The 16,825-nt window shown below is 47.0% G+C and overlaps 2 protein-coding genes across 2 annotated transcripts; both read right to left on the bottom strand.

Moving 5' to 3' along the window:
* Nucleotides 1-1,689: 1,689 nt before the first annotated feature.
* On the bottom strand, nt 1,690-8,290 carry COQ2 (coenzyme Q2, polyprenyltransferase; the record flags this gene model as incomplete). The annotated part of the gene is made up of 8 exons (XM_079534225.1): nt 1,690-1,712; nt 3,636-3,687; nt 4,371-4,559; nt 5,000-5,133; nt 5,969-6,054; nt 6,259-6,380; nt 7,632-7,798; nt 8,077-8,290. The coding sequence occupies 8 exons, from the start codon at nt 8,288-8,290 to the stop codon at nt 1,690-1,692; spliced, it is 987 nt and encodes a 328-aa protein (XP_079390351.1).
* A 2,425-nt stretch (nt 8,291-10,715) lies between these two features.
* Nucleotides 10,716-15,108, bottom strand: HPSE (heparanase; the record flags this gene model as incomplete). The annotated part of the gene is made up of 12 exons (XM_079534091.1): nt 10,716-10,875; nt 11,037-11,183; nt 11,306-11,424; nt 11,695-11,809; nt 11,883-11,989; nt 12,207-12,300; nt 13,000-13,047; nt 13,187-13,358; nt 13,430-13,603; nt 13,715-13,840; nt 13,998-14,143; nt 14,945-15,108. 12 exons carry the CDS (start codon nt 15,106-15,108, stop codon nt 10,716-10,718), a joined length of 1,572 nt encoding a protein of 523 aa, XP_079390217.1.
* Between the last annotated feature and the right edge of the window lie 1,717 nt (nt 15,109-16,825).

Consider the following 16,825-nt stretch of genomic DNA (forward strand, 5'->3'; position numbering starts at 1 on the left):
AGCAACTATTAACATTTACTACATTTACATATTAACTATTATCAGTGTGTTATCAACACTGCTTTTCTCCTAGAACCAAACACAGCATCATACCAGACAGTGAGGAAAAACAATTCCTTCTCAGCTAAAACTAAGATACCAGGGTAGACAAGTGCATGTGCACCACCCACCAGCAGGTGAACAGAGGTCAGCTCTGGCATTTTAGGTTCCTGGAACAGGTGTGTCCGTTGTGCTCTCCACAGCAAGTCCCACAGTGCAGGCGCTGGTAGACAAAGAAAAGGGCAGCCAGCATGCCAACTGCATAGCCAGCCAACCATAAAGCAGTGGAAACCTAGGAACAGTTTGGAGCCCTGTAGTTTTAACCTGCTGTTGCTATTCTCACTTTTCACAGGCCACCTCCTACAAATAAGTTCCTTTCTCAAGTGTAGAAATACAAGAAAGCAGAAGGTAAACAACTGGAATTAAAAGGAGGAAATAAGATTCAATTCTCAAGTTGAGTCGGTAGCTTAGTGCCAACCACTACTTATGTACACTTGGCTGGTGTTAGCTGCTGATTGTTAAGTTGGTAGTCCACATTCAAATCATGGAATCACAGAATGGTTGGATTGGAAGGGAACCTTAAAGCCTACCCACCCCAACCTCCTGCTGTGGGCTGGTTGCCCTCACCGGCTCAGGCTGCCCAGGGCCCTGTCCAACCTGACCTTGAGCACTTCCAGGGATGGGGCATCCTAGGCAGCAGTGCAAGGGCCTCACTACCCTCTAAGTAAATAATTTCTTGCTAACATCTAACCCAAATCTTTCCCCCATTTTAACGCCCATTCTCCCTTCTACTGTCATTATAGGACTGTGTAAAAAATTTTGTTTCCTTCCAGCTTATAAACTTCTTGTCAATTACTGGAGAAGACCACAAAGAAGTCTTCCCGGAGCTTTTAAAGCTAAACAAACACAATTCTCTCAACCTTTCTTCGTAGGAGAGGTGCTCCAGCCCTCTGAGCATCTTCATAGCCCTTCTCTGGACCTGCTCAATAGTTCTGCATCCTTCTTGTGCTAGAGGCCTAGGGCTGTATGCAGTGTTCTGAACAAAAATTACTCTAAAATACTTTACACAACAAGCTCCAACTTGGGATGTAAATTCTTGTGAAATAAACCTTAACACCAAACACATACAGACAGATTTTATTTACATACTGGAATTGCTTTGCATTTTCCCATGTTCTGCCACTGAGACATCAGTCTTGTTCTGTACAAACTGCTGGGCTCGTAGTCTGGAGAGCAGGCCCTTGTATTACATAGGACGAACTGAACAGCCTCACTACTAGGGAGGTTGAAGTCATTCAAGAGTAGTCACAGCTTACATTGTAAGATGGTTTCATGTGCTTGGTTTTGTTGTGTTTTGTTGGTTTTATTTGTTTTTAGGAAAAAAAGTCCATCAGATTTTTATAAATAAATAGAACCAGAAATAATTTGGAGTTAAAAATGCTCCACTCCATCTAAGAGGATGGCATCTTATGTTAATTTTAGCCAGATTAAAACATCAGTATCTATAATAATTTCAACTACCTGCTTTCTAAAGGCTCTTCTACAGTTCTGGAGTTTTTCGTTTTCCAGAGATTTCCAAGCACGATCCCTATGAAGAGCAGAACTCCTACAGTACGATTTGAAGCGAATTTCTTCCAACAGTCTTCAGGCTTATCTATATCCAAAGTGTAAATCTGCAAAAGCACAGTATAAACATCCCACCATTAGCATTATATTGACATACAAAGATTTGACATATCAGAGTCACAGGAAGATCCATAAACTCAAAACCTCTCAGGTTCTAAACCTACCCTGAACCCCAAAAGAAACAGGAATGCTCTGTGCTTGCAGAGGATGGGATTACTTGGACCTGACTCCTGGACTCTCTCAATGAATCACAGTACAAGCAGTCTAGATACGCCTGTGTGCAGTTTGATAATAAAATCTGTAAAAATGTCTGAGCGGGTAAAGAAGCCTTCGGAGATTTTCCTCAGCAGGAAGGAAGCTAATTCTTCAACAGAAACTTTAAGAAGGAAAACAGCAAAAGTACATTCCTGCACCTTCCGTTTCCCTGCTCACACCCTGTGCTATGGTAGAAACAAGGTAGGAGAGGGAAAGCTGTGGAGTGCCTGTCCTGCCTGTCCTGCCCAGCCACACCAGATGCTACAACTGGCTAATGCTTAGCTGCTTCTCACTTTTTACCTACATCCCCCTTGCAAAGAGGAACTAGGACACCTGCTCGCAGCAAGACTTGCGCAGCTTGGCAGCTGTTCACAGCTTGAGATGAAAAAAACCACACAGTGCAGCAAGAGCAAAGTTACTGAAAAACAAGAGCTAGAAATGAAACTTGATACAGAAGTTTTTCAGGAGGAATGATGAGGGTAAAGCTTAAACAACAAAAGTGAAAGCATTCCATAGAGACACCTCCCAAAACCTCAAGTCCTGCAATTCACTCCTGCACTACCCAAGAAGTCACGAGAGAGCACATCCAACTGAAAGAAATAAAAGCCTCCCTAGCAAACCCATTCCTCTGCTGTCTGCACTTGGGCAGAGATGAGGTTCTCATCAAACTATCTGAAATGCTGCCTGCACCTCTGAATCCCATGTTATTCACACCTTTAAAGCCTGTCAGCACATTGAGCACAGAGAAATGAAAACACAAGAAGGCTAAGTGAAACCCAACAGCAGCCAAGCTGTAAGATGTACCTTCAGAAACACAATGCAAATTAGACATCTCGGTCTTCTTCAGCAGCGCAGAAATTTGATAATAGCGTGACCCAAACTCCTCTCTCAAGCACAAATTCAGTAACTTAAGGAAAACCTGTCCCTTACATGGCTTATTAGGCTCTTTAAACTCTGTTAGGCAAGCGTTTGGAAGTCTTGAACAACGTGAAAATTTAGGCAGAACTAATATTAGAATAGTCCTTAGGAGGGCTACTAAGATGATCAGAGGGCTGGAGCACCTCTCCTACAAAGAAAGGTTGAGGGAACTGGGCTTGTTTAGCTTGGAAAGAGAAGGCTCCAGGGAGACCTCATTGTGGCCTTTCAGTACTTGAAGGGAGCATATAAACAGGAGGGGGAATGGCTGTTTACAAGGGTGGATAGTGATAGGACAAGGGGGAACAGTTCTAAACTGAGGGAAGGTTTGATATTAGGAGGAAGTCTTTAACTCAGGGGGTGGTGACACACTGGAACAGGTTGCCCAAGGAGGTTGTGGATGCCCCGTCCCTGGAGGCATTCAAGGCCAGGCTGGATGTGGGTCTGAGCAGCCTGGTCTGGTGGTTGGCGACCCTGTCCATGGCAGGGGGGGTGAAATTCGATGATCATTGTGGTTCTTTTCAACCCAGGCCATTCTATGATGAAAAGCTACTTTGTGGCATGCTTGTATGGCTTAGCTATTGTCTTCGCCCCTTACATCCTGCACCTTCACCAATAAAATCCACTCTGCAGGAAGGTAATTTTCACTTGTGCCACAACTAGCAATGTGAGGCCACTCTGTAGTGAAAAGTGGAATGCTTTCCTCCATGAATTTCCACAATACCTACAGAAATCAGTTGCTGACAGGTAACAGACCACAGTATTGCAGGAGTTTTATAACCCACAAATATGTTTAGTACCTATGAGCTGCATGAACTTTCCTGCTAAAGAGTCACTTACATATAATGGGCCCTAAAACAGCAAGTTTCATATTAATTCCATTCTTCCCCTCTCAGATTGTTGACAGTATTACTGCTATGTTACTACCACTCACCTGCAAAGGCCAGCAATTACTTTTCCTAAGGACTAACTTGCCACAAGACTGGAGAATGCAGTCATTTGGATAACAAGATCCTATCTGCCTCCTTCATGGGCAGGCTCAATTTTCTTTTTTTTTTTTCCTGATATACATTAAAATTTGTAACCCTGTGCAAGTACAAGAACTTTACTATTTTTCTGCTATAAAAACAACAGTGAATTAGAACTGTCAGATATCAAGAAATTATAGTATTGACATTTGCTACTGAAGGTAGTGAGGAGAAAACCGTAGATACATGATACTGAGGTAGATCTAACTGCAGCTGCTATCAGAAGCAGGAAGACATCACAGCTTAAGGTGAGGCAGAAATTATTAGAAACAGATTGAAAATGAGTGCTCTACAGCCTATGGACCACTGCAGGTCTCTTCAAAAGAGAGGTCTGTAAAAGTTACTTATGAGAAGCAAGCTTTTGTCAAAAGATTTAAATTATTTTTACACAGGTATTTACAAGACGATTGTTTTTTATGTACTTGATAAATTGCCAGAGGTTGAAAAGCACTCTGATTCCTTATCAAGAACATCTATGAACAGAAAGTAGAAACGAATCCATCTAACCTGATGTGCTAGGTGAGCACCTACAGCAGCCACTGCTGAGTAATAGGGGAAAGTCTGGTCACAGTTCATTCCTGCCACACACAAACCCGAGACCATTGCTGTGCTGAAGCCGCTGAGCCATTGTTTTGTATCTTCCTTGAATTTCAATGCTGTGGACTTAACACCAATAATGATGTCGTCCCTCTTATCCTAGAATGAAAGGGTCAATTAATAGAACATCTATAATCTAACTGCCACTTCATAAGAAAAGTAAAATGGGGAGCCTTTCTAAAGCCTCCAGCTGTTGTTAATAGGAACCCTATTTAAGTGAATTTGTAGGTCCCCAAATTAAAATCCCAATTAAAAGGTAGGTCCTTAGAGCTGGGGAAGCAGCCAATAGCTAATACCAGCTGCACATTTATTTATGCAGTGCAGACATGGGGGCATGAAAATCACTTTACACTTCCCACTTTTTGTCTGCTATGTAAAACATTAGCAAAAAGCAATAAAAGGTCCAAGGGCTGGGCTTCCTTTGGTGGTCATCTAAGGGTGAAGAATCGCAGCAGGTTAGCATAACGACTTGAAACCAAGGCTGTATATTAAGCAAACAAACACACACACAGCTGTAAAGTTTATCACTGCTGCTCTACCTGGTGAGCATATATGGTGTCATAGACCAGGGTCCACATGACTCCAGCAAAGTATAAGGGCAGGCACACGGACCAGTCGCAGGACCCCTGGATGGCAGACCAGCCAAGGAGGGCTCCCCAGTTAAACGTAAGTCCTAAAAACAAAAAGAACCAAAGGAAAAAAAGTTAAAAAGGTGCCAGGAGCAGTCTGAATTACATATATACAATTCGCTATCATTTGCTCAAGCATATGGTGTGTCTGCAGCTTTTTCTACAATACTGGTATCTCTATTTTCTAGCTCATAGCTTCAGTCAGGTTAAGTAATAGACGTAATTTGAAATTAAATACTATGGAGATATAAGGAGAAATATGCACAGCTACATACTCTCCCCCCATTTAAATTTGATTTTGTTATCCGAAGGAAGCATTTGCTCAAAATTATTCCACTGCACTGACATCAATGCACTTCAATGTCTGTAAAATTGACTACAAAAGAGTTCACAGCAGCCAAGCATGGCACTTCCAGGCTGAAAAAGGTAATTCTGGCTGATAAAGCTGAGGGCAGCTGGAGTGAAGAGGCCAAGGTACACGGAGATGTGTTAGTGGCACACTCTGAAATGGAAGCGTCATCATCTTCAGTATAGGACTTGATGTAGAGACTGAAGCCTGAACAAACGTATTTTTAAGAAAGGTTTAAAGACAACCCTTAAAGTAGAGCTGTTTCTCAAGTGCCAAACATTCATTCTCTTTCTCAACACTACAAAAGACAGGGCTGTTTATGAATAAAAAAATGAGACAGAACACAGCTCCTGTATGTGTTATACATTGCTTAAGAAGCTTCTGGAACAGCAGAACGTTGTCTGCAAGGTAATCTGATTTTAACACATAGTTGCATAAAACCAGATTGCTGAAGCTCAATTACTAACTAATTGGGGGAACTCCCCAAAAGCTAGATCAGAAGGAGGGAACTGAAAACGTTTCCAACTCACCCAAAACTAACTGGGGCCAATATGTTATTCTCTTCATCAGAGGGTAGGTGACCACAAGAGACAAGGAGGCTGCTCCCAGGATGATACTGTAAAAAGTAAAAAGCAACCTTATTGCTTGCTGGTCTAAAGATCCCAAGACATTGCACGTGCTGAACTACTGAACTACAAGTACTGAACTACTTCCATGACTTCAACCCCTCTGACCCCAGCACATTTGCTGTTCACAATTTGCATCCTTAACAAGGACAAAGAAGGAAACTCTAAGCAACAGAAGATAACTTGTCTGCCACCTGTAGTAATTCAGACTCAGGAGCACACAGAGAGCCAGGCTGAGCTGTCCACCAAGGAAAACAAAGGACTGAAAAGTGGAGATTTCTCCAGTTGACAGGGGTCTTCCTGCTGTCCTTGCAACCTAAACATGGAAAGAATCATGTTAATACACAACTCAACATATTTTGAAGCCAACTTCCTACAGCATACTAAATAGGTATCAAGTGTTTTGCACATGCCTTAACAATGTGAACTTAAATATACCCCCTTAATTTGTTTTTCCTCTATTCCTAAATAACTTCTGCAAAAACTTCAAATACTGTTTTTGCAGTTTAAATACATGCTTTACACTGCTGTGACCAACACTATTGCACATCAGAACTAGGACATGACACGATCCATTTAAAGAAAAAAATAAAATACACATCTATCAAAAAATCACTAATATCAAAACCAAATCCCAAACCATGACTAGCAGCACAAACCAATCCTGCTACTGACTCAGCCTGCAGCACGTTTGTTCTGCAGGCTGCCTTTTGAAGTATATAAGAAAGACCCGCTATGGGAACATTTGAGCCTTTACATTTAACCACATCAGATTAATGCATAAATATACGAATTACAATATCAAGTCCAGCATACTGATTGCACACCCTGGGAAATCTTCTTGGCACATGGAGCTGTTAATAATCTCTGAACCCTAAACCAGCCAAAGATGCCCCAAAACCTTTATTGAGTCATTACTTCCCCAGTAGGACAGATAGAACAGTGCTGGAAGGAAAACCTCACAGTGGCCAATATTCAAAATCACAGGGCAAACCTAGGATCAGAGAAGAAAATAAACCAATAGTGAGGTTTCACCAGGATACTCCCTTCCACCATGCATGTACATGTCAGCACCTGGCACTGCCTTTTGTTAATTTCTCGCTAGTGAACAAAAGGGAGGAAGAAACATATCATAGCAGAGAGGATAAGTTCATACTTGGGCATGATTCTCTCAGCAGTCATTCTCTAGAGGAAATTAACGATAATCAAATAAATACTTATATATTTTTAAAAGGATGGAATCATACAATCATAGGATTGTCAAATGGTTGGGTTGGAAGGAACCTTAAAGCCCACCCAATGCAAACTCCTGCTGTGGGCTGCTTGTTCTCCACCAGCTCAGGCTGCCAAGGGCCCCATCCAACCAGGCCTCGAGCACCCGCAAGGATGCGGCATCCACAGCCTCTCTGGGCAGCAGTGCAGGGCCTCACCACCCTCTGAGCAGATTGCTGCAGTCCTATGCAGTAGCATTATACAAAACAAAATTATTTCCACGACCCTAGGAAGAAACACAGACAAATGAATTGCATGCATGCTGGAAAAAGGGACGGGGGAGGAAAATCTCCACCTGTTTGTCATAGTCACGGTCCCACAGGTCATTGATGGTGCAGCCAGCCCCACGCATGAGGACTGCCCCGGCGCCAAACAGGGACAGCATGTGCCAGTCAGGTAGGCAGCCCGGCTCTGCTGCCAGCCCGATGCTCCATGTGCACGGCAGGTACAGCAGCCACGTCCCTGCAGGCAGAATGAGGTCAGAACGGGCAAGGAGAGAAAAAGAGCATCACCGATCAGGCTCACGCCTCCATCGGGCACGCCTCAGCGCCGTGGCAACCGCGCTCCCCGCCACCGCCGGAGATGCCATGCGAATCGCCATGGTTACTGCATCCTTAGGATCCCGCGCCCCCCGCGTTGCTACGCCCGCCGCGTTGCCATGGTGACGGCGCCCCCGCCCTCCATTGGCCGCCGCGTCGCCGTGGCTACCACGTGACGCAAGTCCCGCCTCGCGCACGTACCGGCGGGCTGATGCAGGCGCATCAGGTGTAGATAGGGCCGCAGCGGACCCGGCGCGGCCCGCACCAGCTCGGCCGCCGAGAAACTGAGGGTCCGCGGAGGATCCGGGGGGGCGGCCGGGCAGCGGAGCGGCAGGGCGGCGGTGGCGGCCAGGGTCGGACGCGCGGCGTGGAAGCGGTAGGAAGCCCGGCTGAATCTCGCCAATAGCGCCGCCATCTTGCCGTCGCCAGACGCGCTTCCGCGTCTTCCGGCGGGGCGATGTGGCGCGGCGCACCGCATGCGCGGTGCCGTCTGTCCGCCGCGGGGCCGCCACAGCAGGGGTGGCATGTGGACGGTTGGCCGGTGTTACCGGCTTTTGGCAACTGTTACTGGCTCTTTTCGGTGACAGGAGTGACACCGAAAGCTGGCAATCAATAGGAGACGACCAGCAGCCCTTGATTGTGTGGGGACCTCGCCTGACACTGGCTCTGAGCAGCAGTTGCTCCGCCTGAAGGAGCCAAGTGACAACACGTTTTAGTCTCTCGACTACTATAGTGCAGCATCTCACTACAAGCCCGTCTGCTTTGGCTACAGAATTTGCCCGAAGTGTTTAATGCATGCAATTTCCTTCAGGTTACTAGCATGCAAAGACGTGTACCCACGCAGCAGTGTATGTCCCGTTTTCCAGACCGTAAACACGAAACATTCAGTTTTGCAAAAGGCTTCCAGATCTGCAGCCTCATCTACTTGGTTCTGTTACTTAATCGCAAATAAAGCATAAACTGGGGACGTGAGCTTTGGATAGAGCTGTAAAAGTTAATCTGGTGAGTGTGATGTGGGCAATAAAAACTTTCCTGAGCTACCATTGAGGGGTTCTTAGAAAACAGTTTCCCTATCATACTTCCTTCAGCGCTGTGAGCTGTTGCACGGATAAAAACCAAGAGAAACAGTTTTAGTTCCACAAATTGCTGACTGCCAGGAGGAAGTAGAAAACCATTGTAATAACGAAGTGACTTTCACATGTTTCCATTCACCATTCTGATAAGTGGCACTCCACAGCTGTAAATCAGTGTGCAAGGGATACTCCTGCTCTGGCTGAGTAAAACTCAGAAATTTTTATTTCTTTTTTTTCCATTTTAGTCATGTTTCATGACAAGAACAGTCACCCCAGGCTTAATTCAGGCCTAGGAAACCTCCAGGAAAGCTTCACTGCTGTTTATCTATGCTGGAGGAAACCATCCTGCATCCTGACCTGTACTGTCAGACACAGCTCACTGTCTTGTTAAGTTTTATTCCATTTGCTGTTACAATGACAGGGTTTCTGGTCATATCCTCTGAAATAAGCAATGAGCAAACTCCAGGGCTTCTGCAGGCTACATTTAAGAAGTTTGGAAAAACAAGCTAGAAAAGTTTTTTTTAATCAGTGGATTTCTATTCCTTGTAAAGTACCCTAGCCCTTCATAAGCAATATCTAGCGAATGAAAGATTTCAGATGTTAAAGGAATTATCTAATGTCTTTAACGTCCCACTGCCATCTTCCTCTCACAATTGCCAAATTGTTCCCCATTCTCAGAAGATTCCCCTTTCCCCATTTTCATGTGACTGATATTACTCCACCTTCCATAAACTGATCTACAGTAAACCAAGTGTGAGCAATGCCATTTCCTGTGTCAGAAATGAAAATGAATGTAGGAATGCAGTTTGTGGTCAGAGGTCAAGGTGTGGCGTAAATGTGCAGATGTGAGTCTCCAGCACAACGGTGGAGGCTGCAGAGCCAGCGCTGCTGCCTGCAGGTAATAACCACCCCCAGCTGGGCAGAGTTTCTAGGAAAATTGCCAAAAGTTAATATAAATCACTTTTTTAAAGTCCAATATCGAAGTCACAAGCATCGAAACAAATCTGTTTAGAAAGGTTTAAAGAGAAGCTACCAGTCAACCTTCAGCTTTTATGTCTAAATTTTAGCTTATATTGTTGTATTATTGTAATAACAATAATACACTAACAACTTTATATTGACAATGTGAGATTTTTCCACTCATTTTATGCCTTTTGTACTTCCCTTTTTGAACTAGGACAGTGTTAAAAAACGTTGCGCTTCCTATCTGTGTTTTGGATATGTATCACCTCCTGGTGTATAAGCCTTCACACAAGGCACATACGCTGCATGGGCAAACACTCCTTTCACACTCTGCATTAAAATATAAATTTTATTGTGCCTTTTTGGTCACAGTTCCAAAGAACATCAACTTGCTTGTCGCTGTAAAGCCTTCATGCGAACTACAAGCCACTCCTTTGCCTTGAAACCACACTAAGCCGGTAGCATCATTTTAAAGCTCAAAGAAGGGAAGTACGATGCATGTTAGTTTTCTCCCTGCTGTGTTCTGAACATTGTAAGGCGCTGCTGGTGGTGCGAGTTGCATACTTCCAAGAGAACCAGCTGCACTGGTGGGAACTCACCTTATACAGGTGAAAAAAGCTGCTGTGAGGCAATTTTGTCCCAAATGGGCTGCTTCCCCAGAAGGGGGAATGCAAACCCCTCAAGTATTGCTCTTAGGATGCCAAAGCCTTTCTGGTGACCTGGCTTTCTCCAGCCTGTGACCACAATCTCCCCACCTGGCAAAAACAAGCGGCACCGCATGGTGAGCCCTGTTACTCTGCGTGCTCAAATGCAAGCAATAGCCTTAGCGTTCCTGATCACGTAGAAACCGTAAGAGAAGGCTGGCAGGCCGAGCACGCTGCCAGGGGCAAGGGCCATCTCGTGCAGTGCAGGGAGTGTCTCATCATCCACCATCCGCAGTAGGCGGCCATTCAGCTGCACCTCTCTGCCAAGGCATGATGGGATACTGCAGGCATCATCTCTGGCTCTGGGTGTGAGCAAGGGCACCCAGAGCAGCACAACAAACAGCCCCCAAATGAGCAAGGTTTCTGAGGCTGCCTACACGCTGCTCAGTCCTTGCTCCAAAAGGAAGAGGTATGGGCTCACCTGGACAGGATGCTGTCCTTGCCGTGAGGCAGCAGCAGGTACTGATCCACGCTCTTACTCCACAACTGCTTAGGCAGTTGCAAGCGCTGGGTCACATTATAGAGGTTCAAGGCAAACAGTGTTACATCCCCTTCTCGGTATTTGGGGCTGTGTGAGAGAGATAATGAGTTTGGTAGAAACAACAGACACCCACACACTTCCTCTTTGCCGCTGCCCTGGGGTGACTTCACGGCCATAGTGTTGCCACCATGTGGGCAATTGCTGCTTACTGCTGGGGGTTGGTGCAGTGCAGGTAGACCCGCAGGCGCCGTGCATCCGCTTGCTCCACGCTGGCCTCCAGTACCCGGGTGCCCACCAGTTTCTTATATAGCAGTGACAGCCAATAGTCCTGGGGGAATGGGATTCATCTCCACCAAGCACTCATTTTTTTGAAGCAACTCCACTTTTTGTCCCCACAGCTTTTCACGTCACCTGGATTTTGGCAATGCTATGCCCCTTCTGCAGGGCACTGTGGAGCTGGCAGGAAACCCATAGGAGACGCACTATTCTCCATGCAGGAAAACCCCATGCCCAATTTATGGGCACAACATCAGGGAGAAATACCCAGGGATTTTGGCAGCCTGGTGACATAGTTTTTCCCAGCAGGTCATGTACGCACCGGCAAGGGCTTGAAGCTGCTGTCCACCAGGTGATAGCTGCCAGCACCAAAGAAGACCTGCCTCATCACCACATCAATGCCACGTTGAGCTGCCAACCCCAGCTTGTCCAGCCACCTGCCGGGAACCAGCCACAGGTCACACTGGGGCTCAGCATGAGAGCAGCTCCCGTGCTCCCAATGCCACTCACATGAAGCCGGCCACATATGTGTTGGATAGCTGGGGGGCTCCCCCGCCATACGCTGAGCTGGTCTCACCCAGCCATATCTTCTTACCGGGAACTGTTGCTTCCACAATCTATGTGGAGAGGGAAGGAAATAGGAGATAGGTCAAGTTTTGTCTGCTGAAGTTACTGCAACCACCTATGCCCATTGCACTTATTATTACTTTTGATAAAATTAAGGATTTTTACACTGTCAGCAGCAGCTGAGTTTGGAGGATGCTTATTAATTGTTGCACAGCAGAGCAGTCTCTGTGCAAAGCCACATGGGGAGGATTAAAGAAGAGCAGGCACCTCCAGGACATCGTGTACGGCTGTGGCAAAGGAATCCAGCACATCAGGGCTCAGGAAATCCTCCCTTGTTGCACTTCGGCCATTCACATAGTAGCTGGAAATGGCAAAAAAAAAAAAAAACCAAAAAAAACCAACAGCTGAAATGAAGGAAGAATATCAACATTGGTACCTGCTCTCACTCAAGCTCAGTCTAAGTGTCCCTGCACCAGCTGGGAAGCTGCTGAGCATTTGTTCTAATGGACAGAGCCACTGCTTGTCTTTGCAACCATGCTGCATCCATGCGGTTTGTGCTGAGCCACATCCCTTCCCAGTCACATATCTTTCTGTGGCTGGAGGACTTGGTGCAAGCCCCAGTTGTGGGTGGAGATGTTCTGCAGGTGGACCAAGGATACTGTTGTTCCCCACCAAAGTACAGCATATGCCAAAAAGCTGCGCAGCTCTCCGTGCAAGAGGGAGAGATACAATGCAGCTCTTGCATTGCAAGTGAGAGCTGCTGTGCTCTCACTTCTCTGCACATCACTTCTCTTTTTATTGATAAAACATGTTTTGTAATCAAAATGACCTTGCACACATCGCATTCCCTGCTGCTATGTCTATGCAACTCCTGGAATAGATTTTGGGTCTTCTTTGAATACTCTGCTATTTAGAGCAAAGCACAATACAGAGGCATTTGGGACCTGCTAACAGAGTTGTTTCACCTCCTCCTTTCCACTAGCATATGAGAATTGACATTTCTTAAAAAAAAAAATAAGAGCCAATAAGCAGAGCAGCGATAGCAGCTGAGGGTACTCACTGGTGCCAGGTGACAGAGTCAATCGCCTTCCCTCCGGATTTCAGGAAGCTGCAGTCAAACAAGGGTTATAGCAGGTACTGGTGACATGCTGCAGCATCCACCCTATGTCCCTGCATGCCGTGGTTCCCAGATCACATCATTGCTACCCTCCCAATGGTGTCACACGGGCCCTGGACACCCTGTCTACCTTCTGAGCAGGTGCTGGGTGTGCTTGCGGGGCTGCCCCACGTCGGGGCCATACAGCTCAGCGTGTCGGTACAGGGGGTGCTGGCTTAGGAGCTGCCGCAGGTGGATGAAATCACGTCCCAACTGGAAGCCATCGATGTAGATGCCTGACTTCTTCCTGAAGCTGTTGGGCTCTGGGGAAGAGGTGCCCATCAGCACCGCTCTGTGCACAGGGCTCATCCCCAGCCAAAGTGGGAATGCTTACCATTGCCCAGCTCCCAGGAGATGTTGTAGCTGCGCTGTGCACAGTAGCCCAGCAGCTGCTTGGCGTTGGAGCTGTCCCACTGCAGGCCGGCCCTGCGCAGCAGTGCATTCAGTCCAAACACCAGGCGGAAGCCTGAGCAGCTGGCAAACGTGTGGAGGATGTCCAGTGTGTTTCCTGCATGAAGCAGAAGATGGCTTCATCCTGATGTCTCAGCATGGAGCTGGGAACTGTGGACTGCAACCTGCTGGTTGTAAACCCTACTGGGAAAATCCATCAAAAACTTACTTGTAATGGTGGTGTTTTTGTGCTTTTTCCAGGAATGTTCAGCAAGGAGCAGTTTCTCCTGGAGGGGCCACTGAGTGAGCAACAGCTCTGGAACCATAGCAGAGCTGGGCCATGATCTGCACACATCTGCAGGGCAGAAGAAGGGTGGGAGAAACCAAGCTGCCATCACCATATCAGGCAACACACAAAGGGTCATACTCATCACAAAGAAATGGGAGAGGTGTGTGTGGGGCTGAGCACTAGACATCCATTTCTGCCCAGCACGGGATCAAATCCCTCTTACCACTCTCGGCCTGAAGTTCTGATAGGACTTTCTCTTCCCAAGTTGAATCTTGTTTGGGATTGAAGATCAGGAAATCTGTACTAGTGCCTCCAAACCTCAGGAAGCCTGGGGAGAGCCCACTGGCCAGTGTGTGCAGCTTGGGGTGTCTGTGGAAGGTAAATTAAATGTCAGGGTAATCTGCCACATGGAAACAAAGCATCAGCAGCATTCAGAGAGACACCTTGCAGCAGAGGATCTGAGCCACCTAAGTGTGGGCTTCAAGCTGGCTTTACACCATTTCTCCCTTTTTCCATGGAAAACCACCAAATGGATAGATTTTGTACCAAAACCAGAGCGTGTGTGGAACGAGTGTTCAAAGTAAAGCAGATGCAGTTCCAGTGCTATCTGGGATGGCAGCAGCCCTATCTCACTCTGTGGGGACACCCAGCAGATACGAGGCCACCAAGCACTTCCTGATGTCATCATGGCAGCCAGAGCTGCCTGCCTTCAGATAAAGCTGATGCTGCCTTACAGTTTCAGAGCAATGGGGCAGGGCTAGAATTTGGGATTGGGTGGGTGAAAAGGAAAGAAATTAAATGACTTTGAGAAAAACAAACAAACAAAAAAAAAAACCAAAAAGTTGAATCTAAAAGAGAAGAGAACAAAGAAATAGAGCTGAAAGAAGAGTCCAGCAGCCCGTCGCCTGGAAGCCATGAGCTGGGATTTGCTCACAATCAGAAAAGGCTTTGATTTTAGCAGCTACTTGTTCACCTCCACGCGCATCAGAACCTCTCTGGCATTCAGTGGGGCTCACAGCACCCAGAGTCCCACTAAGCATCCACAAAGCAGCACCAAGGCTCAGCCTGCTTCTGTCCCAGCCAGAAGCATCATCCACTGCCAGCATCACACACCAGCACCTGGCATCCTCTCACCCGCTCACCCAGGAGTGGAGCAGCTGCAGGGCTCACCTGAGCAGGGCAACAAAGCGCGGGTCACGGGCCAAGCTGGCGTCCAGTGTGAGAGAGAGGAAGGCTGGGCTTACCGCCCCGATGGGTTCCCGCAGCCTCAGCTGCAGCTCTGCCGTCTGCCTCGGCGGCACAGCCAGCAGCAGCACCAGCACCAGCACCAGCATCCTTCCTTCTTCTTCTCATCTTCCTCCTCCTCCGGGCCGCTCCGCCGCCCCAGCACCACCCCTGGAGGGCGGGCAGCCCCAGCACCGCCCCGCAGCCACCCGCTCCCAGTTTTCCTGATATGAAATCACCCTCCGCCAGAACGAGACCAACCAGATCGCATGAGCGCTGCCGTTTGTAAACACACCCACGGTTCTGCCGGAGCGGAAGCATCAGCGACACTCCTCTTGGCATCATGATCAGCAGGATGCTTCCAATTTTGGGGTATGGCACGCATCTACCCTTTGCGGGGTGAGTTGCAGTAAGTCCTGCATCCATCCCATGGGTTTCGCAGCAGCCACCCAGCCCTGCAACTGGGACATGGATCCAGTGATCCATACTACATTTGGGATGCAATCCACAGAGAGCGGATCGTGGCGACGATGGGTCCGGTACTTGCTGGCCCTAGGGGAGCCTGCTGCCCCTTGCAGCTGCAAAGTAACACTACAGGTGTTACACGATAATTAGCATTACTTGTTAGGGTGTTTTCCACATGGCATTAAGCACGTTTTAAAATCCTGCACAGAAAGGGAGATGAATACAGAAGTATTTGTCACTCATCGAAGTACAAGCAAAGTGCTTTACTGGGAGCTCCAGAGCAAGGGTGTAGGGGCCAGGACATGCCTAAAAACCCTTTCTTAGTGCTATTGCTCCATCCACATTGGCCCTGTCCCACTGTCACCACCCCTGATGCACTGGAGCCAGTGGTGCCAATGGCAGGCACACAGCAGGAGTTCATAGCAGTAACAGTGCTTTCTGGGAATTTGTGCAGCCCAACCATGGAAGTGCTGAGCTATCACCAACAGCAGCACCCCAGCTCTTCCTGGGCAAGAACCAGTTGACTTTTATGTGGGCAAAGGAAATGCAGAAGAGTAGAATAAACAGTACAAAAGGCAAACGTCTCTTGTGGCATCACAGCATTTGTGCAGATCAACATTACTGGCGGTGTCAGATTAGTCTTTCTATGTAAGAAACCTCACTGAAACAAAACTCAGTTGCAAAAGTAGACTATGTACTGAAAATTAGGTCTCTTAACTAATTAAAACCACAGGCTGTGCTTCTCAAAGGCCTCCCACATCATCCTCATGTCTCCTCATACTGTGTACCACAAATCTTTGATTTCAGAAGCCAGATAATTTATCTATAAACCTAAACAAAACCTTCACGTGCTTTGTATTCATTGCAACCTGCACCCCATGCCAGGCCCGTGGAAGCGATGAATGAAGCTTTCAGTCACAGGATGAAACAAGAGCTGACACTGGGTCAGCTCTCACTGCAGCACCTTTCCAGAACAGAGACCACAGCAGTGAACCTGGCTGCAAGCCTCCCGCCAGCCCCTTCTGGACACAGCTTTCTGCAAGCCACACACAGAACCACACATGTGGTGAGAGAGGATTGCAAGGATTGGCCAGCAGGTTAGTTACCTTCTGTAAGGATTTATTGTATTATTTGTAGAGGATTAATTCAGAAACGTTGGCGTGTTTTTATGCTTGTTTCCAAAATCCCTCAGTATGAGGTTCCAAGTAAGACCATTTCAAGTGGGAGTAACAGCTGAGCAAAGCAATAAGCCTTTAAAGCAACTGGCTAGGTGTTGGAAATAACTTACAGTTGAAGTTCTTGGCCTGGTTTAATATTCCAAGTATTCGATTCCATTTATTAAAATCCCAAAGCCATTAGGAA

The sequence above is a fragment of the Tetrao urogallus genome (assembly GCF_951394365.1).
Source record: "Tetrao urogallus genome assembly, chromosome: 4".
Lineage (NCBI taxonomy): Eukaryota > Metazoa > Chordata > Aves > Galliformes > Phasianidae > Tetrao > Tetrao urogallus.